Raw genomic sequence first — 23,305 nt, 5'->3', positions numbered from 1 at the left:
CTGGAGCTGCATGCTCCACTCACTGCCATCCCCTGGCCTGCATCTGGGACCTTTTCTAGGCGGAAGGACAGATGTTTCTTTCAGGATTAGGTCTGTGTCAGCCTACAGGAGAGCCTGGCTGTGTCCAGGAGAGCTGTGAGCAGCCCAGCTGTGCAGACCTGCTGCCTTCCCCTGTGAGCCGTTGTGAGCTGGTGTGTAGGGAAGGGACCATCCTGCAGTGACTTCCACAAAAGCTCAGCTCCCATTAGAGGAGCTGCAAAGGCAAAGGGAGGCTGATCTGTGCAGCTGTCAGATGTGCACGGACAGTTGTGACCCAAGCATGAGATGCAGACCTGGATGGTTCCTGGAGCCACGGGCAGCAGTGCGGTGCTGGGTGGGAGCTCCGTGCTGTCAGCTCACCTCGTGGTGCAAGTTCTGCTGAGGGTCCTGGGCTGTGACTGCCTTTGGGAATAGGCTGATGTGTCGGTCAGTTATGTCTCTGTAAGCAAAAGAACAATGCTGTCTGGTAAGTGCCATCAGACTCAAAGAGCAGCAAAATCGCCTGACGTGTTGTAAACTGCACGGGGACGTTTCACGTATATTTTTAAACACCCCCACACACGCCGATAGAGAGCTTGACTTCATTTAACCCCAGGTGTGCAATTGTATAATGCAATAAACCCCTGCAATGGCTGTTCTGCAGTCCCGTTCAGTGCTCTGTTGTGTCTTTCCCTCTAGGCAACAGTCAACGCTCGCCCTCAGCGCATCCTGGACACGTCCTCACTGACGCAGTCGGCGCCCGCCAGCCCCACCAACAAAGGCATGCACATCCACCAAGTGGGGTAAGTGGGCCCAGAGCTCCCCATCAGGAGCTTCTAAGCTCATAGAAGCTCGTAGCTTCTTGGTTTGAGGCTTAGGAATAAAAGCTCTGGGGATAGGGGGAGTTTCTACACGTTACTCCTTTCAGGACAAAGCATAAGAAGGCATGTTGGTTATCTAAAGGTGAATTGAAGAAACGTGTTGAGTGTTGCTGATTTTACTGATGCACTGTGACCTGAGGTATCCAGTTTTCCCATTGAAGTCTCATCTCTTCAGTTTCAGCTAAAAGCCAGGGTTACCTGATGGTCAGCAAGTGATGCCTAAACTCAATGAAACTGAGGCGACAGTGTGAGCAATGCTAGGCTTTGAAAATGTGACTCTTTCCCAAAGGATGCTGTCCAAGGGAAAAACACCTGGCTTGAGATCTGGCAGCCTCACAATCCATGTGCAACAGTGAGATTCCAAGTTGGAAAGGAGGGCTCTGAACTGCTTAATGATGCTTTTAATGTCTTCTGGTAGCGTTATGCAGCTGTGCAATAGCACAGATCTGTTTGCATGCAGATTGAAATGCTGCCCTGTGGTCTGCCAGGGCTCCAATCACCGCATTGCTGGTCAGGGTGCCATGGTCACACCTGTTACATGTGGGTGTGTAACTGCTTAACCTACAGGTCCCCAGAATTTTGCTTTTCTGATCCTGGATCTGGAGTTGGCTCAGTCAGGATTCACTGCTGGGATTTGTACCTTTTTTGGCCTGTGTGTTTGGATTGTTTGGCTTTTGTAAGAGGAAGCACAGCGGTGAGGGATAAGTCTTGTCAGAAACAAGCGAAGTAAAGAAGTAATGTAATTCACATGCAGGAGTAAAGGCAGCAGAGCAGATAATGGTAATGTAGATGTTGTTAGCCTCTGCCCTCGTGTTTGGGGGGTTAGCTTTGTTTCTGCTGTGATAGGGAGCACTGAACTGCTTTCTGCTTGTAGAACCAGGCTGATTCTCAGAGGTGGAAAGCATGTCAGGACTGCAGTTTAGTGAGACGTGCCAGGTGTCAGGGGATACGTATCAGAGTGGTTCAGAAAATGAGGGCAAGTCACATGTCTGCTGTTATCTAAATCCTTTTACTCTTTTGATCTGTAGAGGATCACCTCCAACCACGAGCACAAGCAGCTCCAGCCTGACAAATGATGTGACAAAGCAACCGGTCAGTCGGGACATCACATCTGTGAGACCTGCCAACGTGGGCAACATGGGGGTTCAGTACACACCCCACTCCCACCAGTTCCCCAGAACAAGGAAAATGTTTGACAAAGGGCCAGAACAGGTAAAGAGACTTTGCTTTCAGTTCTGATCCCCTGCTCCACCGGGTTTTGTTACACTTTCTGTTCTTTGTGTTTTATTTCTGCGCATCCTTCATTTGCTTCGAGCTACTGCTAACACCGGGGTGGCTTCTTTTAACCTGTAAAATAAAAATGAATTAATTTTTTTCTTCAGGTTATGTGATTCTGATATAGGACATTATTCACTTCTGCTGCCACCAAGAAGCATTTAATCTGACTTGATTGTTTATTCTTTCACAAACGTTTGTCTGCCTGAGTGATGATGCACAGCTGCATCTCTGTCAGTTGCTTTTTCTCCAACCTCAGCAAAGTATGGACAGAGATGGACAAAGGGTGGATTCCTCCTCCTTTAACATGCAGGCAGATGTTTCTCTCTTTTGAGACACTGGAAGGTGCCCTTGCAGCAGCAGATTCACCTCCTTTGCTGCAGTCCTGATCCTTATGTTGGCAGCCCCTCTTCACTAAGCACAGGAGCAGATGTGAGCCCAGACTGGCACTGGGAAAACCAGAGCTCACTACAGGTCACTGCTGGGAGACATCTGGCCAGCCAAGAGCTGTGGTGTCTCTTCCTTTCAGCATCAGGCTGAGAGGGGGGTTGCTTCCATGTTGGCATCCGAATGACAGTCACCAGGTAGAGGGCATTTTTCCATTTAGAGAAGCATGAAGAACTGATGTGGTGCCAAGCAGAGGAATGCTGTCATGTGCACAAAGGATTCTCAATGTCACTTTCAGATGACTTTAGATGAGTCATCACAGCCGAGTATGGTTGAGTCCATGCACACTCAGGTGCACTTGTGGCCATCACTCAAAGGTAGCACTTGGCAGTGGTTATAGAATCACAGAATGGCCTGGGTTGAAAAGGACCACAATGAGCATCCAGTTTCAACCCCCCTGCTGTGTGCAGGGTCACCAACCAGCAGACCAGGCTGCCCAGAGCCATATCCAGCCTGGCTTTGATGCCTGCAGGGATGGGGCATCCACGGCCTCCTTGGGCAACCTGTTCCAGGTCAGTGCCCCAGACACAGCCAGCTGTTGGCCCTTCTCTTTACTTCAGAGCATTTCCAGGATATTTCTGGTGCTTGCTCTGTGAGAGGAAACTGGAAAAGTTGTTATGGAAGGGGAAGATGGGAAGCGGTGATGTGTGCGTTTGGTAATCCACAGGCCAAAAGGACAGCACGGATTTCAGGTGTTCTGACTTCTGGGAAGTAACTGTTCTTTATTAAACCAGCACTTGTGCAAAGCCAGTGCTTCTGTGTGATTCCAGGAAAGGTTTGTCAAAGCATTAATAGGAACACCTTCAGTTCTAGCAGGGATACCAGCAACAGCATGGCTCATAGTTGAATGAAGCCTGGGTGAATGGAGGGGTATCTCTATTTTTTATTATTATTATGCTTTAATTTACATTTCATGCATACAGGCCCTTGATCTGAATCTGGCTTATCCTGAATCATCTTCTCCTCAGCACTGCTTTATTATGCCGGATTCTTGTGCAGACCACGAGAAACCTCATCCTGGGACGTCATGTTTGTGATACACAAACACTGGGGCTCATGATTCATGCTGTAGCCTGGTTGTGCCGTGTGCTGTGCAGATGAGGTTGTTTGCGCGTTTCTGTGCAGTTAAAGTAATGACGGTCATCTTGGAGCCAGACACAGAAATCTTCATATCCTTGGCAATGTTTCTGAGGGCTTTTCTCTACTCAGGGGTCTGCCACAGGCAGTCTGGGTATTGCTGTCTATACAGTTTGCCCATGGAAGTGAGGTGGACGTGGGCTAACATCCTGTTCTCTTTCTGGACAGACCACTGATGATGCTGATGATACCGTCGGGCACAAAAGTTTCATTTCAGCCACAGTGCAGACGGGCTTTTGTGACTGGAGTGCCAAGTACTTTGCTCAGCCTGTCATGAAGGTAATTCTTTGTTGTTTCTCTGAATGCTTTGTGAATCACGACACTGCAGCTCTTGAAAGGTTGAGGTGCTGGTCCTCAGCACAGGCTAGTACATTCCTCTGTTCACTTTGCCTTCTTTTCCTCTTCTGGCTGAGGAGGGAAAGGAATGGATGTATTTCCATCATCCTGCTCTGATGAGATGCGTGACCACTGCCTGCCACAGAGAGCAGGAGAGGCAGTGAGAGCCAGAAAGGTCAGGTGCTAATAGGGACAGAGCCCAAAGCAAAAGCCCTGCACTCATAGAATGCTCTCAAGAAAGAATGTAGAAATGAGGAGAGGTTCTCGAGTGAAGACGGGGACAACAGAACGTATCCTCTCCTGGAAGCGAGGCATGGCTCTGTACTCAGGTGTGACCTGGGGGCTGTACTTGTAAGCTGTGCTTACATGCACCCTGTCTTGATACCTTTACCTTAGCAAGGAGAATATGATGGCTATTGGAAGTCTACGTGACAGCATGGGGAAAACTGCAGGAGAGTCGTTATTCTTTTCAAAGTTCAGCAACAAAAAAAAAACTTACTACAGCAAAGAATGAAGGTTGTAACGATGAATCTCCATTGAGATCTCTTTGGAAGTGAGTTGGTTTTATGTGAAGTGAGAGATGCACTAAAGCTCCATTCTAGGAAAAAAAAAAATAGGCAAACCAACAAGACAAAACAAAGCACTTCAGAGATGAGCACAGATCGTCAATGACTGGAAATAAAAACTTAAATTCCCAGAATCTTTTAGCCAAGGATCGGGTTTCAATCTTAAGTGTGAAATCAAAGTAAGCAGTAAAGCTTGCCGTGGTATTAGCAACCACAGTGGAGCAGACTTCTGGGTACCTTGGGATTCGAGCAGCACAGACTGTAACAGAACTTTCAGCTTAACTTTTGGAGGTATTGCAATCAATGTGAACTATAATGCACTGTTTGTATTAATGCCACCACCTGAGCAACTCAGCGGTGGATGCTTGTATGCAACCTCTGATGTTTAAATCTTCAGAATGTGCAAAGGAATGGCACATTTTATGTGCTGCCTCATCTAAGAATTGCCACTGAGCCATCTGTTACTGCTCCTTCCCGTCTTCAGGCACGGTTACATTGTTTGGTGATGAGGTGAGGTAATTGCCCCCAAGTTTAAGGATATCAGAAAACCAGTTACATGGCAGCTAGGTTTCCCTGTTGCTTTAATTTGTTTAGAAAGTCACCAGGAGGAAAAACTAGACGGCAGAGTGATTGCCTGACACTTCCTCAGCTGCCGGTGAAATTAACTTTCTTCTGATATCATTAGCAGAATAATTCATTAGGAAATATATCTGGCCCATGGGGCTCGGTCAGGCTTTATAGTGGGGTTTTCTTGCATCAAGATGAGTTTCAGTGTCTCAGTTCAAGTCCAGAGGAGAGTAAAAGAAGAAACAAGGGGGGGTGTTCTTCCATCCCTTAGTTCTTATTAAAAACATTTGTCTGCTTTCTAAGGAAAAAGAGGGGTGTCTTATTAATGCAATAAATCACGGTAGGCAGCCAATCAAAATGCACTTTCAATGTGTAGATGGGGAGCTGTATATGTGTACATAGATATATATACATACATATAGGTTTAGTACTTCATGTGCATAAAATTAAGGAAGTTGGGGGAGGAAAGCAAACACACAGAGTGTTCTCATACTAATTTGTAGAAGCCAGGGAAGAGGAGTCCTGGAAATGAAAATTTCAGGCTACCTTTCACTGTAGGTGAGTCCCAGAGTGTTCAGTGTCTCACCTGGAGCATCGAGATGCTCCAGACTACGTCCCTATGCAGAATGTGTGCACAGCTTTTACTGCAAGAGCAGGAATAGCAGTATGTACGTTCTCTTCGTTCCCGTGGTTTGGGTTGGTGATGTTTATGGCCTTGGGTTGCATTTACTGAGCACAGAGTGTCCTCGACAGCAGTGTTTTAGGTAAGGTTTGCTCAAAACCAAAGCTGTGTTTCGTAATGAAACGAGGAAGTGAATTGATTTCCCCATTCCTTTTGTAAAGCAGCCTTAAGAGGCCAAGTGGAGGTCTTTCTGCCAAAAAGCTTGTGTGTTATACTGACTTCTAGGGAATTGTGTGTGCCTTTCTAATGAGGGTGGGTGGTACACGTGCAAGGGACAGGGAGAAGTCCCTCCACTGCAACTTCCTTTGGCACATCTTGATCGCTGCTTGTGTAACCAGGCAGCCCTGGTCATCCTGTAACTCGTGTCTTGGCTGCATGTCCAAAGAGTGCTCCTTTCTTAGAATCTGTTCCTGCAGCAGTGAGGAACAAACAGCCCTGGCTTGTAGCTGCTGTCTTTTGGGAGCTTTAGCCTCATGAAAAAGGCAAAGAGCAAAGTGTACAGAGTACTGATGGGTAAAGACGACGTTGATATGCAATTCCAATGCTTCATTTGGAGATGCTGCCTACTAGCATAAACAGGGAAAGATAAGACAACTATTCCTGTAATGAATAAACATAAAATGACTGTGAGTGCATCTTAGTCATATTTAATTTATGAATTCAGCTTTGCTTCATAGACCTTGCTATGAGAAAGCTTTCATTGGAAAGATTGAGGGATTAATTTCCAGCGTAAATCAGTGGCTCGGATTCAAGCCATCATACTGCCTTTGATTTATCGATTATCTAATCAGATACATGGAGGAAGAAAACACTGCATTGTAAATTCTTGGTGTGCCAGGGAAAGCAGTTACCTACCACAGCTCTGATCTCTGCAAAAGTCCTTCCTCTTCCTAAAGCTGTGATGGCAAAAGGCTGTTCTGCTCACCATGGGCAGCCTTGGACCGCGTGGCACAGGAAAGCCTCGTTGCCAGCTGTCAGGAAGCCCTGAATCAAGGAGAGCAGAGCCAGCATCTGCTGCTCACAGGGCTGGCAGAACATGCAGGCAAGAGCTGGGAAGGATCCTGGAAGGTGAGAATTACATAAGGGATCCTTCCTGAAAAATCCCAGCCCTCTCTTCAGCGCTCAGTGCTCTCTGTCTTGGCTGTTGCTCAAAGTCCTGGTGGAGGAGGGAGCCCTCTGTGCGATGCTGCAGTAACGCTGTGCAGGGACAAACTTTATTTACTACAGGAGCAGACTGCCATATTTTTTCCCTATCCCCATCCAAATACCGACTTCCGTGCTGACATGGAGGGACACCGTGTTAAAAAAGGATTTGGTCGGCTTTCGGGTGACACCACTTGGTGGGAGGTTTGGGGATCGTCGCTGGTTGATGTCTGAGTGGATGCTCAGAGATGCGGGGAATCAGAGCCGTGTCATGATCCTCATCATGTAGCACAGTTTGCTACTCCCACGTACCTCTGGGAGCTCTGCTCGGAGGAGAGCTGAGCAGCAGCCAAAGCCTGGCTGTTGTTTACTAAAATGACTTTCTAATGCTTAAATGCAAGCTGGATGGGAGGGGAGACAAAGGCATGAATAATGAGCCTAAATAGCTGGTTCTTTTGAATAATAATTTCTGGTTTTCCAGCCAGCAGCAGCTGAGCTGGAGGTCACTGCTCTATTAGACACATCCTGACATAATCCTGTGCTTCTGCACCACCAGTAGTTCCCTCGCGATGTGTTCTGTGGGGTTCATCTTACAGAATCATCACAGAATCACAGCATGTCTGTGTCGGAAGGGACCCCACAGCCCCATCCCTGCCCTGCTGTGGGCTGATTGCCCCTCTGGCTGCCCAGAGCACATCCACATCCTTAGGATGGATGGGGCACCCATAGCTCTGGGCAGCGCCGGGGCCTCACAGCCCTCTGGGTAAAGGATTTCCTCCCCACATCTGACCTAGCTTTCCCCTTTCCTCTCCTCTGTTATTGCACCCACTCAGCTCTGTCCTGTAGGCTGCTGGGAACAAGAGGAGAAATGCTGCATTGCATTGCATGGTGCAACTCTCTGTACTCACTGCAGTGCTGGTCTGGGGGCTCAGCCAGTCAGACCAGAAACCTGCAGCACACTGAGCTGAACTGGTACCGAGCACCTCTGTGTGGTTACAGGTACTGGCAGTGCCTGGCAATGATAAGTTTAGTTCAGTAGATCTCATTAGAGGAAGAATGTTTATTGCTGAAATCAGATAATAAAGCAGCTTTCAGCTCAGCCTCCGTGGAAAAGTTCTTTTTCTTCAGACCTGAGGAGCCTGGCAGCTCCTTTAATCTGATATTCTTCATCTGCTGGAGAGCAGAGGAGTGCCTCACTCAGCTGCAAACTGGGTTTCTTGACCCTAAACTGAGAGAGCTGCTGGGTGCCCCCAGGAAAATGTGCTGTTGTTTGTGCCCTGCTCATCCCCTGGCCTCCTCCAAGGTCCTACTTTAATTTATTCCCAGAGAAGCTGGATTTTCATTAAGGTGTAGCTGTAATCTCCGCGCTCTCAAATCTACTTTGATGTATTTTATCTTGGGTTTGTTTATTGCTGTACATTATTGGTCATTTGTCACTGCCTTTCTAATAGATGTCATATTCTTGAAGAAATGAAATAGCAGTCCCTTTTTTTTCCCTCCCAGCAGAAGGGGTGGGTTCCTTATTTTAAAGCAGCAGCAATTCAGCTCGGTAATGGTTGTTTTCCAGAGCATAATGCATTTTGAAGATAGCGCATATAACAGTGGCAGATGATTTAAGTACTTTCTTAGTCAGGAAAAGAAAGAAGTTTGTGTCTGTGGGGAAGGGGAAGGAGCAAAAGGACTTTGTCTTTTATGTCACCCTTCTCCAAGGCTCTCTCTGCCCAGAACAGCATCAATTCCTTCATCAAAGGAAGGCAGCTCATCTTCATCGACCCAAAGGTGTTTCTAAAGCAGAGATGTTGCTGGTCTTGGGTAATTTTTTAAGTGTGAAGCAACAGACACATTATACACTGTGTAACCCTGCAGTGGGTTGGGGGTGAGATTGGTGGGTTCTTCCCTCTGATGCTGTGCTCTGGGTGTGGGCACGGTGACTCTGAGCCCTGTCTTGCAGCCTGGCAGTAGCTGTATTACCCCATGGTCCCCTTGGCTGCAGGTGGGGTCCTGCAGGGAGACATCAGGGGCTGTGGAGTGGGAATAAATGCAGTAAAATAGGCCAGAGTGGTTACGTACTGCTCAGGGCTCCCATTCCAACTAGAGGTGTGTGTGTGTAACCAAACCCAGGCCACGCAGGGGAATCACTGAATCACTTTCCTGCAAATGAAAGCAGTTGCCATTAGCAGTGGATGTCATGCTGGTAATTGAAGCATCTCGGGAGTTCAGGAATAAAACAATGCATTTTTTTGGCCTGTAGTTCTCTACTGAAAGATAGATTTTAATGTGTTGATGGCTTTCAGTCTGTATCAAAGCCGCCTTCTCTCTTTAATCTCAGGATTAGGGCAGCAAAAGGAAAGGGGAAGGTTTCACAGATGATGGGAAGGTCGAAATCAGAACGTCCCTTGAGCTCCTCCATGTACTGTATGGAGATGCTGAAGTTTCATGGCTTGATATGAACACGCGTGTTTGTGAATGGTGATTCACTGAGTTCTGATTTCCTGTTTCATGTTGTGAACACACTGATGTACGGAAAGATCCCAGAGGAGCACGACCTGGAGAGCCAGATCCGCAAAGAGAGGGAATGGAGATTCCTGCGCAACGCCCGGGTCAGGAAACAAGCCCAGAAGATCATTCAGAAGGGTGAGTGCCCCTCTTTCTATGCTGCAGGCGGCTCCCCAGGGCTCCCAGCACCACACTGGGCTGTATTCCCCATTAATAGTGCCTATGCTGACCCTGAGAGGTCCCTGCTCTCAGGCAGGGTGGCAGAGGCTTGCGCTGCTGTTGGCTGTTCTGCTGCTTGTCACTGCTCTGAAAGCCCTCAGGACCTGGCACAGGCCGGATCCCTGCCCACATCCCCCAGGGCAGGGTCCTTCTGTGGGTGCTGTTCCCCCCATGATGGGAACTGAGGTGCATGGAGCTGGAGAAACTGATGTGCTGAGTGCAGGGCTTGGTGCGATGCCTCACTCTCTGGAGGTTTGCTGGGCTCAATAGGGAGTTTAATATCATGGAACTGCAAAGCATCATAAACCAGAATAATAGAGAATTGAAACTGGAGCCCAGGAAATGGCTTGGGGGATCTTTTTTGAATACAAAAAAGGGGATTGTTCATACTCGCCTGAAGAAAAACCTTTTTCTAGGCAGCATTCCTATTTGGTTGCTTGACCTGAGCAGCTGAAATGCCAATGTTCATAAAAAAAAAGGAAGTCTGAAATATTAAAAGAAATTAGAATAGACTTAGAATCCCTTAATGAAAATGAAATTAAATGGATGCATGCTAAAACTAACTGGGACTGAGTGAACGTCTCTGGAGCTTACGGTTCTGTGTGATGGATTCCCACTGTGCTAAAAAATGCAGTTTCAGGGGTTACCAACACTGTTTGCAAATCACAAAGTGCTCTAAAGAGAAGGGGGGAAAGGTCTGAAACCACCATTTGGAAGTCTCGGTGGAAAATACATTTTTCATTTGGAAATTAACCTAAAATCTCAAGGAACTGAAATGGAAGGTTAAATAAATAATCTACGAGCTAAACTAGAATACTTTAATTTGAATGAAGTAGGTTTCTTTTGTTTTATTTTGGCAAAAAAGAAGAGGATTTCTGCATTAACACAGGTTGATACTTATAGAATCATGGAATGGTTGGGTTGGGAGGGACCTTAACCACTTCCAAACCAAGTGATCTGGGCCCCATTGCCACCCATTTCTGTAGTCACCAAATGCCTCTTTGCACGTGGCTGGGTGTGCTTTGTTTGTTCTCTTCTGTTACCAAAATAAAGGATCCCAGTGTTTGTCATCTCAGTGTTTAGTTTGTAGTTTGGGCTGAGATACGTGGCAGCGCAGAGGGGCTGGGGCTGTGATGTGCCGTGGTCTCTGACCGCTCCTGGGGAGCTCTGCAGTCTCCATCCCTCTGTGGGGCCACTGGGGTGCTGAGCCCACTGCCTGCTGTCCCCCCAGGCATCTCCCGGCTGGATGATCAGATCTTCCTCAACAGGAACCCCGGCGTCCCTTCCGTGGTGAAGTTCCATCCCTTCACACCCTGCATCGCAGTCGCTGACAAGGACAGTATCTGGTAAGGGTTCCTCTATGTGGGCTGTGGGGCTCGTGCTGCATGTGTTGGTGCTGGAGGTCAACAGTGAGACCATAAGCGTTGTGCCAAGGCCTGCATAAGGAAGCCAGGCTGTGATTGTCCCTCACAGCTGGGCTTGTGCTCCATTTCTTATGCAGAAGGTGGGCCTACACTGTTAACAAAGTGAGGCTGAATTGCTATACAACGCACACCGCTTTTAGTTTAGCCATAACATAGATCTCCTTGATAGCTTACACAGAGAACCAAGAACTGACCTTGTATTCTTTCCTCCCCCAGTTTCTGGGACTGGGAGAAAGGGGAAAAATTGGATTATTTCCACAATGGGAACCCGCGGTACACCAGGATCACAGCGATGGAGTACCTGAACGGGCAGGACTGCTCCTTGCTGCTGACTGCTACAGGTAAGCAGTTCAGCTCTCCATGTGGCAGGGCAGGACCTGGGGAGCCTGCTCAGAATTCAGGTCCATGGGGGCTGTGCTGAACCCCTTGTTCTCCCCGCTCTGTATTTGGCCCAGTCTGGCCCTTCCCCTCACCCTTGTGGTCACTGTTGAAGCTCTTCCAGGATGGAAGTTGAAAATTGCTTCTGGCAACATTGAGATATCTGAACAGCTTATGTAAGTGCTGCAGTGTTCTCAAATAGCAAACAAATCAAACACTTGCTGAAACTGTTTCCAAGCACAGCTTTATTTGTTATGGTGTTTGGAGGTAGAACCTGGCATGGTGAGTTCACAGCAACCTCCTGTGCCATTCCTTGGACGCTGTGCTCCTTAGATGGTCAAAAGCTGCTTTCAGAGCTGAAGGGAAAATCGTGCTGCAGCCAAAGTATTGAGGAATCAGGTTTGGTTGCTGGTTGAAGCCCAGAGCAGACAGGGATTGTTTTAGGCACTGATCTTCTCCAATAGTTCTGAGTTTATTGTGAGTCCCTCTAGTCCCTGTGTCTCAGCCAGGGAAGCAGTTCTCCAGAATGCCCTGTTGCATCACGTAAGGAAGGATGAAGAGCTTTTTCTCATTCATTGGTCTGTAAAGCTGTGAGTGAGAAATGCTTCACTCCCAAGGAACCATTCTAAACCTGTCAGTCTAAGTGTTTTCAATAGCTTTTCAAACTTCATGCTGAAACGTACAGGTTGGGTATAATTAAGAGAGGTGGAAGAGGATTTGAGAGGGCCTTTAGGACATTTTTCTTTCAATTTATTGATTCTTAGCCCAGGAGTTTCACAGATGGGGAACAAATTGAAAGAAATACATGATGTACTTGAAAGATCTGCTGCTGATGGGCTGGGCTTCGATTCAGCTTCTTTGTGGGGCTGTATTTTGTATTTAGGAGGGTATTTTTGCAGTTCTCAGTGCAGGAGCAAGGAGGACAGAGACAATTCCTAGAGAAAACTGGTCAAAGAGATGAACAACATCTGATGTCAGGTGTTATTTGTAGGAAGGAGAAAAGTTCCTCTAGAGCAGTTCCCGGTGGAACAATCCATTAGACTTTATGGAATAAGATTAAAGGAAAAACAACTCTAATAAAAAGTATGACATTCCGGCAGGGCTCTCAGTTCTGGAGTTTGTTATGAGCACAGCGTTGTTGCTCTTCTCTTTATCATGCACAACTATGAGGGTTGCATTGGCAATGACGTGGCATCGTGTTCTGTTTTGTGCTTCCCAAGATGATGGTGCCATCAGAGTATGGAAGAACTTTGCAGACCTGGAGAAGAACCCGGAGATGGTGACGGCGTGGCAGGGGCTGTCAGACATGCTGCCAACTACACGAGGTAGGTCCCCTACCTGGAGGAGGAGATTGGGAGCTCAAAGGTGTATTGATACGGTTTTTTTTCCTTAAGATGAGTACAGCAAAATGGGTTTCTCAACATCAGCCACCAGTAACATCCTTGTTTGACAGTCTCTGCCTTTCTGGAACGGCCTTTGGCCAAGTTTTGTGTTTGTTTCTCAGAAAACAAACCACCAAGACTAAAAGCCCAACACAACAACCTCCCACAACGCTGAAGAACAGCTAGAGGAGCCTCTTGCTGGGGTGCAGAGGGGCACAAAGTTTCTGCCCTTTGCAAACCTCAGAGCAGCTGTCTTGGCCAGGTGTCCCTCTAGCCTGTTCCTAAGGAGAGATCTGTAGAACAACGATGGAACTGCCCTGCTCCTTGTGGCAGGAGTTTGTTCTTCCCTTCTGCGTGGGATAGTGGCTCCCATACTGCCTCTTTCCTTCTGATGGGCTGCTCAGCCTTCGCACAGCTTTGCATGTTGCACCTCTGACTTCATTTAGCTCAAGTCCAGCACTTACTGTCCACTGCTCATTGTGGGTCAGGAGGTGATGAGAATACACAGTCCGAATCTGGCACATGCAGGACAGCACAGTTAAACATTGAACAGGTTTGGATGCTAGAAAACTTAGAAAAAGATGTACAAAGGAGCACTGAGATCCTGCTGTGCACAGGATGGAACCAGAAGGCCAGTTTTAAGTAATCCTGAAGTCTGTTTGAAGATATTAAAGGAGATGGACATTTTGTCCTTCTGAGACCTGATAATGTACTAATGCTCCCATGGGGTTTCTTTGTCACTTGAATAGCTTTAACCGAGGCTACAGGTTTTTCTAGACCCACTGTAGTTCAATCAGTGCTTGTGGGATTAATGCAGGAATTGCTGGGTGAGATTCTCTGCTTTGTGCTGTGTGGGAGGTCAGATAAGATGACCACCATCACTCATTCTGACCTTAAAATCTGACAGTTCTCATTTCGGAGCTTGTGGCTCATCACGGGAATCTGACACAGCTCTTTTAGCTATTCATTGGATTTTACCAGTGCTGCCTTGTTGAGCTCATATCTGCTGTTTTCCTTAATACCTCCTGTTTCGTCTCCGGTGCTTTAGGAATGAGGAACTGCATTTGAGGTAACGTTAGGCTCCGTGCCTCACTGCAGTATGTGTGCAAAACTGATGAGAAGCTGCTGGATATCTGCAGCATACTGAGAAAATTGCCATGGTCCAAACTTGCTCTTTGCAGAGACGTCAATAAAAGCAGGATGAAAACAGTGGTAATGCAGGGCACGTGTTTGTCCGTAGGCAGAGAGGAAAGTATCCAGCAGTCATCTCAAGTTGCCCTTTGTAGGGTCATTCAGTTGCTCCACGTGCCTTCCTTGCCAAGGCCAGTTTTCGTTGGAGGATGTTGATTAACGTTTTCCATCTCTGGGCTCTGAATCTTGCTTCCTTGGTGATGGACTCAGCTGAACAGCTGATGTCTGGGAATTCCCCTGCACTGCTCTTACATCGTCTTCTTGCTGCATCATCAGTCGTGCTCAGGGAAGATGCTGACAGCTGTAGACTGAACTCCTTCAGGCTAACTCCATTTTCCTCCCTTGCTTTCTATGTGTACCTTATATAAGGACGTAGCATTTGCTGACTTTACCTTCTTCTCTACAGGGCTTTAATGTAGAAGAAAGGGTTGTTAGCATCGATGTTTGATGTTGCAAAATAGGTTAAGAGCTGAGCAAGGGCTGATTTAGCTCTAAGAGTTGAGGGTTTACATTTGCCAAAACAAGTGTGCCCAAACTTGAATCTGTTCTTTTGAGGTGGTGTTACCTTTCTCTTTCCAGTAAGGCCTTAGGAAGTCTGGGCGCTGTTTCCCTTGTCTTTCACCTTTGGAGCAGTAGAACTAGGTTCAGAAGAAGAAAAGGGCAGATTTTTGTGCAGAGAGGAATAACTGTACTCAGTTCAAAAGAGCGATGTGGATCAAGTCCCCTTGGAAATGAGACGCTCTATTGAGCAGTTATCTTTTGCTGCCAAGACTCGAGTTGTGGTCCAGCGCTGGCTCATAAAACTGAAGATGCATCTTTGAAGCTGCAGAGCTCAGGAGTTTTGCTGGGGTTTGTGTGCTCCCACTATTGATTTCCTTCTCTCCACTCCCATCCTTTTCCCCAATGTCAGACTCATCTCTGAATTTAACAGTCTTCTTGCAAGCAGAATACTGACTTTTGTAGGCAGTTTTCCCTCTTATAAAAGGAAGGAGGAATACACGGTACCTAAATACATCCTTTGCAAGCTTGAAGGCATCACTGGCTTGTCAAAGGAATGGGATATTGACAATAACAGATGCTCAGAGGCTGTGATGGGGGATGAAGCACAAAGCTTAACCTCTCACACTCCTCCAGACCTTCCTTGTGCTGTGCAGCCTGAGGTGAAGGAACTGAAAGCACCAAGAGCTGAGCTGGGTCAGATGCTCTCACTCAGAAGTAGCTTGACCCCAACTCACTGCACATCAGTCGGTTTGAGTGAGACTCAGGGAGGGTGAATCTTAAACGCTGGTAAACTGCTGTGTGGGCAGTTGACTGTGTTGATTTTGATCTTAATTAGATCTGCGTCTGCACGCACGATGTGCCAAGAAAAGCCTCTTTAAGTCAACATTAAAGATGCATCGGTACCAGGTGCTCTGCTGTAAAGCAGTGTTACGTCTCACATGGCAAACACAAGAGATGGGAAGGTCTGAGGAAAAGGTAAAACAATGTCAGTAGCCACAGTGCTGCAAGGCAGCATGAATTGTGCAGAGATGCTGTAGGAAAAGCCAATTATCTTCCAGTGAGCAGCATAGGAAGAATGTACACCTGGAGTGCTCCAAAACTGTGATTTCATCACAGAAAGCTTTTGAGAGTTTGGCAGTTCCTATAGAAAAGGCTGTTGGGGCTCCTGGCTGTGGGGTGCTGGTCCCGGGGCTGTTTGCTCACTGAACAGCAGAGCCCCATGCCCTGCATCTGCTCCAGCTCAGCCTGGTGCTCTCTTGTGGCAGCAGCCATGCCCACACTTCTGCAATTGTATGCGTTGTTTCTTTGTAACCAAGCAGAAAAAGCCACGTTCCTGCTCAGAATGACTTTGCCCTTCAAAACACTGCAGTTCTGGAATCTGCTCCCAGCTCTGCCCTTGGGCTGTTTCCCCCCAGCTCTGTGTGTGATGTGCCCACATTGCGCCCTATCAGTTCCATGGGACGTCCCTCAGGCTGCAGCTCCCCACTGGTAGCAGGGCTGTGCAGGCTGGGCTCTGGCCCTGGCTCTCTCCTGCTTAGAGCAGGATCAGTGCAGCTCCCAAGATCTCCTCATTCAAGAGGAAATGTCAGACCTGCAGGCATGGTGTGTGCATAGCCACTGGTCCTGGGAAGGGCTGTAACTGAACTAATGCTGCTCGGGATGGAGGCATGTGCTGCTTTCGGTGCTTCTGCTTCTCTCTCTGTCCTGTCCTTTGCTTTGAGTTGCTTTTTCTAATCCTGTTGTAAGATTTGTTTTGCTCTGGCTGACCCGTGGTGTCACCCCCTAATCCCTGTCTTCTCACAGGTCTGGCCCGAAGGGTTTCAATCTATCTTGACAGAAGTAAGCAGGGAGGTGAGTGCTTTCTTTCCTGTTCCTATGGCCAGGCGGGGTGGGAAGGAGCTCCTTGTCCACGTTCAGTTGGTTGGTTATTGGCACTGTTTGGAATGATTGCTGGGTCCTCGTGGCTCCTGGAAGGCTTTGCTGCTCCTCCCTCTCCACTCCTCGTGCTGTATGTGTCTGTGACGGCTGTGAGCAGTGCAGTACTGTGTGCTCTGGGTGAGCTCAGCCGGGCACCGAAGGAAAGGACAAAGATCCACAGGTCTGCGTCATCTGCTCAGCTCTGCTCAGGAAGCGTGGGCAGTTTTCTGGGAGGCAGAAATCTCTCTTTCTTGGAAAGTTTCAAAGCATCCCCAGACGAAGGAGTTTGGATGACGGGTTCTAAGTGCGAACAGCCATTAAGCTGATGTGGATTTTGCTGGGGTTATTTTGTAATACACTTTTGCTATAAAGATCACTTGAGAGAGAGGAGCTAAAGAATCTCACCTAGCAGGCTTAGGAGAGTGAACTTAGTCCTTTGGCAATGAAATGCCCAGTAAATGGCACGGGTTCTGTTCTTTCATGTGGCAGGGAGGTAGATGAGCCCCCAGCCTCCTGCTGTGGGACCCAGGGCTGCCTGGCACCCAGCCTGACCCCTTCTTGCTGCTGGGAAGCAGATGGCTGACATGCCGGCATCTGTGTGCACACATACGTGGGGTGAGTGCTGACGTGGTGCTCCTGAGCTGCTCTGCTATTATCGATCTTTGCTGACTGATAGGAGCCAAATACATCCATAGCCATCAGCAGAACGAAGGTGATTGCGGGGGTGTGTGATGCAGAGCTCTTTAGCTGGAGGTCTTTGCAGATCCCTGTTTGGAAGCAAAGCACTGAGTTTGAAATTAGCAAAGCTGATGTGTTGCTTTCATCATTGTGGCTCTGCGTCCCACTCAGAAATCTATTCTCAAATGGAAAGGCTGAGATTAGCAAGGTGTGGCTGCAGGGAATTCCCTGCTTGGTAAAGCAGGCATCCGAGCAGCATAAAGAAGGGCCAGCAACTCTCTTGTTGGAGCAGTGCTGCTAATGCCAAGCAACCTCACTGCATCCCTGCAACTGCAAGCAGGTACCTGGGAATCAATACAAAATATTCACTAGCACTTTCTGGGTAGGTATTCTCCTCGTGAAACAATCAGCAAAAGGATCTCTTCTCACCTGCTAAGGAAGTCTTAAAAGCACGTGAGGTTCACCATTTGCTTGGCAGCAGAATGCACCACTATTCCATCACTAAAGCACCAAAAATCCCTTCTCAGTGCCCAGTCTTCTGCAGGGCTTTTACTGAATGGAAGCTAAGGGGCTGTCTCTTCATTCATGCCTCGCTCTGCACAAATGGCTGCACTGCAGATCTCTGGTACGTTGGAGAAAGACCAATGGTTTAATGGTGGTGCAGGTCACATCGGGCCACCGAGTGCAGATCAGCAGCAGAATCCCTCACGTCTGTGTGAGCTGCATGCCGTATGGCTGTGACCTCTGCCTGGCTGCACTGCCTCCATCCCCAGGGCCCCCCCGGGTGGTACAGGGAGATGTGTTAACAAGGGGATGTATGTCCAACCTGCATGCACCCCCGTCCGTCTTTGCCTCACGGGAGCTGTTGGCCCCGGTAGGTAAACAGCCGTCATCTGTTGTACCTCAAGCAAATTTCTACTTACGCCAAGCAAGAAAGAAGGAGCACATGCTTGCCAGCTCCCTGCTTCCTTCCTGCTCTCCTGGGGCTTCCCTAACAAAGTGAAGGACGTCAGTACCTGCGCTGCAGAAATATGGGGCCGTGCCCTCTGGGGCTGTGCTCTGCTTTGAGTCACGCTGGTGCTCCTGAGCTCTGTAACCCTGCAGGTGGGAGAGGGAGAAGAAAAGGCAGCCTGGGGGGATCCAGGGGCAGCTGTGCCCCAGGGAGGCTGCAGCCTGCAAATGGTCCAAGGATCAGAATCACACCGAGGTTGTGCTGTAGTACAGGATGGTGGGGAGGGGAGGTAAAGTGAGCCCGGAGTCTGGGGGTGAGTCCCATAGGAGCAAGTGTGGGAGGAACGGCTGAGTTCTGGTTACAGAAATAACATAATTGGAGACATTGCAGCTCCAGGGGTTTGTGTGCATTTCCAGCATCTCGGGTCCTGCTCTCCCTCGCCGTGCTCAGTCCTTGGCATCAGGAGAGTGACACTGACTGAAGGGTGCTGTGGGAATTAATGAGGTGAGGTCACACAGCCCTCCCGCTGCCTCGTGGAGGGGAAGGCAGCGCTGTGCCTCATCCGTGGGGTCTGTGGTCAGAAATCATCCATCAGAGCAAGGTGCTGCTGTCTGTGGGCTGTGCAGGTATTCCTGATGGTGCCCGGTGCAGGCTGCCCACATACAGCCGTGATAAAAATAAGCACAGACAGCAGAAGGCAGCTGTTTTCAACATAGCTGTTATCTATTGAAATTTATACAGGGAATGGTCCCCGTGAGACACATATCTGATGCTCCTATGGGAGCAGCCATAGGAAGTTACAGCCTGGATAGCGGCCGCTGATGCGCTGCTTTGTGCATCATCTCCCATCACGCAGCACTGCAAGCACTTGTGCTAAATGGCTCAGGAACACCAACAGCCACCTCATTTATTTCCTTTCCCCCTGCACTGTGGAAGATTTATCACTTGTTACCTGGGAGCCTATCGTCCCTTACAGGATAAACCTTCATCTTAGCTAACGATGCATAAGGGGAACTGCATTGCTGGGTCCTGGTGCTGCAGGGTCGCTGCTTTCTGCCCCACTGCTGTATGCAGGATGAGCTGCAGGTGCCTGCGGGATGCATTTCCTTCCTCCTCACTGAGGCTGAAGCATCCCGCAGCCACCAGCCAGTGCTCAGCAGGTGAGTCCTGGAGAAGGACCTCAGTTAATTAAAGAGGAAATTATAATTAGCAGCAAGTCTCTGTTTTCCCCTCATCCTGAAACCCTACGATTTAACCCGTAGACGTGAGCCGGCGCTCTGCCCTTCGCACCGTGACACCATTTGCCTTTTGGTGGGGATAGATCGGCTCTTTCTGTTTCGTTTCTCGCAGTCGGTGCCGCTTCAGCCGCAGTGTCAGAAGGCGCCCTCCCGCGTTGCTCGCAGCCAAACACCCGCGCGGTGTCACAAAGGGTTTTTCTCCCCGCGGCCGCATTTAAGCCGCGGTTTCACGCGCCCGCCGCACCCGGCCCTTCTACTCGGCGCCCGCGCGCCCTCTGCAGGCGGCACCGGCTCCTGGTCCGGGCTGGGGGTGTTTCTAACACCCCTTAACCACATACCTGTATTAAAATATAGTCCCTGCACACCCAGGCTTTCCTAAGCATTTCCTCCAGCCAAGAGATAGGGGCCATGAGCTGGACTCAAATCCAGACCCATCTGATCCCATTTGGAGGCTGTGTGTGTTTGCAGTTGTACGTTCTGGATGCAATGGTAGATTCCATGGCCTTGTGCTGCAGAGGGCTGTAAGCAGTGCAGATCTGCATGTGCTGATGTGGGGAGTCATTTACACACCCTGCCTGTGTTTTCTCCTAGGAGCAGGAATGGTGGTTGACTGGGAACAAGAGACCGGGCTGCTCATGACCTCAGGAGATGTGAGGATAATCCGCATCTGGGACACAGACAGGGAAATGAAAGTGCAGGTAAGATCCGTGTGTGTCCCTATGGTGAGGGATTGTGCTGCAGGTAAGATCCATGTGTGTCCCTATGGTGAGGGATTGTGCTGCAGGTAAGATCCGTGCGTGTCCCTATGGTGAGGGATTGTGTTGCAGGTAAGATCCGTGCGTGTCCCTATGGTGAGGGATTGTGCTGCAAGTGCCTAAAGAAAGAGTTTCTTTTTTACTGACCAAGAGTGGTGCTGTTGAAATTGGAGTGGCTGGAACTTCCTGACTCAGTAACACTGGAAAACTGAGATTCAGCACAAAGAGCAGCAAGCGATGGAAGCTGAGCTCACAAAGGTGCTTCCCGCTCTTTTGAACTGCAAGGAGTGCACCTCTGGAAGCACTTTGGATGTAGCTGAAGAAGCAAGTAGCTCATTTTCACTTCTGCTGCTTGTTCCTGCTTCAAAGACGTGCTCTGCTTTCAGGCAGTTCGTATGGCTGGCTCAAACAGCCCTGGAGTTGGGTGCTCCAGCCTGCAGCTCCTTCACTCAGCCATGAATGGCGGGTGGGAAAGGTGAATATGAGAGCAAAAATAGGACTGCAGTGTGAAATCAGCTAATGCAGCCCTAATGTGCCTCCTGATTGTTATCCTGCTTTTGCAGCATTGCTTGTTGTAACTGCAAATGTTTTTCTTCATACCAACCAGAGGCGTGATTCCGAGCAGTTCTTTTGCTCGTGGCAAGCAGAAAGGGGGAAGAAAACAGCATCAGAGTGAGAGCGCAGCACGTGCTCCCAGCACAGCTCCTTGTGTGCTCCACTTTTCTTCCTTCGTGTCATTTCTTTTGGTACAAACAGTGTCTGCCATCTAAAGAGATCACCTGAGTTGCTTCTCACTGCTGGGTGGCACGGCACTGCTGTAGGCAGGCAGCACATTGTCCAAGGCTGTGTCTGCTGTGACACTGCTCCAGAGCTGCAGAGGTACACAGGCTGGAATGACCGTGGCATGCTTAGATTTGGGTTTACATGCGTTTTTGTATGTGCCATGTTTGCTTTCTTCGGGTACGTTCATCTTCCTTGAATAATCTCCTCCAAACATTTACCATCCTTCCTTCCATTCCAGTGGCCTTCACAGCTTACACCTGACAAAGATGGTTCATGGAGAAGTAACCCCTCTGGCAATTTGTTTTGTCTCAATAGATGCACTCAGTAGAATATGAACTTTTCCTTCCCAAAGCCGGCTCTGCCTTGCTTTTCACAAAAGCAGGTTTTGCTGGAATTCCTCCCCTGGGCTCTTTGGGATGAGCTGTGGGACAGGCAGAAGTAACCATCATCTCCAAGGCCACTACTCCCATTTCAGGTCTATCCAGAGAGTCTGGAGGAAGGCTGCAGCAATGCAGTGCCACGGTTTAACCGTGGTTTGGTTTTGGACTGATGTACAGAATGGGGAAAGGAGGAGGAGGAGGGCAGGGATGTGTCTGGCTCCTCTTGGGGGCTGCAGGCACAAAGATACACCTCGGTGTCAGCTGGGCTTTGTGTGCTCTCTCTGCAGGACATCCCCACCGGGGCAGACAGCTGTGTGACCAGCCTGTCGTGTGACTCCCATCGGTCACTGATCGTGGCAGGGCTGGGTGACGGCTCCATCCGTGTGTTCGACCGGAGGATGGCTCTGAGCGAATGGTAATCCCCCTAATCCCCTGTACTGCCCTGCACTGTGGGACCCTCACCTTTCCCCCTCCTTGCCTTCACCATCTCTCCCCTCTCTGCTTATTCCTCAGCCGTGTCATGACCTACCGAGAGCACACAGCCTGGGTGGTGAAGGCGTACCTGCAGAAGCATCCCGAAGGCAACATCATGAGCGTCAGGTAGAAGAGATTTCACTCTTGGAGCTGTTTTCTCTTCAGCACCGTTTGCTTTGCTGTTTAATACCCGCCTCTGGTATTTCAGGAGCTCAAAGTGTAAAAAGAGTTTTGACAGTTGCTTCAGTAATTAACTCCTGCTGCAGACTTGATGGCGAGAAGGCAAAAAGAAAATGCAGAGCTTTCTTTGGAAGCCTGTTAGTGAGGTCTGGGAGTAAACAAGAAAGTATCTGTGCTGAAGTCACTATCACGAGGCGTGTGAGGGAGGCATCAAGTGAACCAGAAAGCCGAGCTAGATATAGCATCTCTTATGTTGTTGTTCTTTATTGCCAGCCTCTTTGTGGGGTCATTTGAGACGGAATGCGAGAAGGAGGGAGGTTTATGTTGCATCTGTTGGGCATATTGCTGTGCAGGATTACTTTGCTATCTAGCAATTTTCTACACATAAATCCATTTCTTCAGCCTGGTAAATACTGCATAGAGAGCAGCGTATACTTATTTGGCCATTAAAGAACAGCGGAATACAATTTATTGTCACGCCGCCGCCGTTTCCACATAGAGAAGCTCTTTTTGTTTTCCTCTTGGTTACAAAATGCAAACAAACCCATTTGTTGTGGTGCGGAACGTTCCCGAAGCGGGGGATGGGTCAGCAAAAAGTTATTAAGATTTTCAGGAGGAGACTGAAGTGACGCGGCTGCCAGATTTGTCAGGCTCCCATATGAGAGTTTTTAATCTTCCTTTCTGTAATCGCTTTCAACAATCCCAGGGCTCAGGCCTTCATACTTGGCCAGCCTGTATCTGAAGGCTCATTTTTCCCTCCTCCTCCTCGACGTCCTCACCAGCAAATGATGCTGTTTCTTAGGATTGAAAGGGTATGAGAACGTGGTGTGCCTCAGCGGACAGGTCTGGTCTCATCCTGAAGGAACTCTGTTTCTTATGACAGACCCAGTCACTCTCAGTATTTCCCACTTCACCCTCTCATTCATTTGACAGCGAGATCCATGGAGGGCGAACAACTGTTTGCATGGGTGGATGGTGATGGGACAAGGGGGTTGTAGGTTGGATCTTAGGAGGAGGTTTTTCACCCAGAGGGTGGTGATGCACTGGAACAGGTTGCAAAGGAGGCTGTGGATGCCCCATCCCTGCAGGCATTCAAGGCCAGGCTGGATGTGGCTCTGGGCAGCCTGGGCTGCTGGTTGGTGGCCCTGCACACAGCAGGGGGGGGTTGAAACAAGATGGTTATTGTGGTCCTTTTCAACCCAGGCCATTCTATGGTTCTATCATCCAAGGAAAATAGACTGTGTGTCACAGAAGGTTCTGGTATAACTATTTCCTAAAAAACACTGTGAGATAATTCCCCGAATA

At 48.7% G+C, this 23,305-nt stretch overlaps 1 protein-coding gene across 4 annotated transcripts in view; it reads left to right on the top strand.

The window, feature by feature from the left end:
- RPTOR (regulatory associated protein of MTOR complex 1) overlaps nt 1-23,305 on the top strand; it is a 110,938-nt gene that overhangs the window by 82,419 nt on the left and 5,214 nt on the right. For 2 of the 4 annotated variants that reach the window (XM_072352269.1, XM_072352271.1), the window contains 11 exons: nt 718-821; nt 1,928-2,111; nt 3,927-4,037; nt 9,581-9,686; nt 10,999-11,113; nt 11,408-11,532; nt 12,790-12,894; nt 16,447-16,494; nt 20,020-20,126; nt 21,634-21,761; nt 21,860-21,946. In XM_072352269.1, coding sequence (XP_072208370.1) covers nt 718-821; nt 1,928-2,111; nt 3,927-4,037; nt 9,581-9,686; nt 10,999-11,113; nt 11,408-11,532; nt 12,790-12,894; nt 16,447-16,494; nt 20,020-20,126; nt 21,634-21,761; nt 21,860-21,946 — 1,220 coding nt within the window. The remainder of the gene's footprint in view (nt 1-717; nt 822-1,927; nt 2,112-3,926; nt 4,038-9,580; nt 9,687-10,998; nt 11,114-11,407; nt 11,533-12,789; nt 12,895-16,446; nt 16,495-20,019; nt 20,127-21,633; nt 21,762-21,859; nt 21,947-23,305) is intronic. The other 2 variants (XM_072352270.1, XM_072352272.1) reach the window with 1 other exon arrangement.

This window comes from Excalfactoria chinensis, chromosome 17 (genome assembly GCF_039878825.1).
Source record: "Excalfactoria chinensis isolate bCotChi1 chromosome 17, bCotChi1.hap2, whole genome shotgun sequence".
In the NCBI taxonomy this organism is placed as follows: Eukaryota; Metazoa; Chordata; class Aves; order Galliformes; family Phasianidae; genus Excalfactoria; species Excalfactoria chinensis.
Note: the sequence above shows the minus strand (reverse complement) of the source record. Positions and strands in the feature narration are given on the sequence as shown.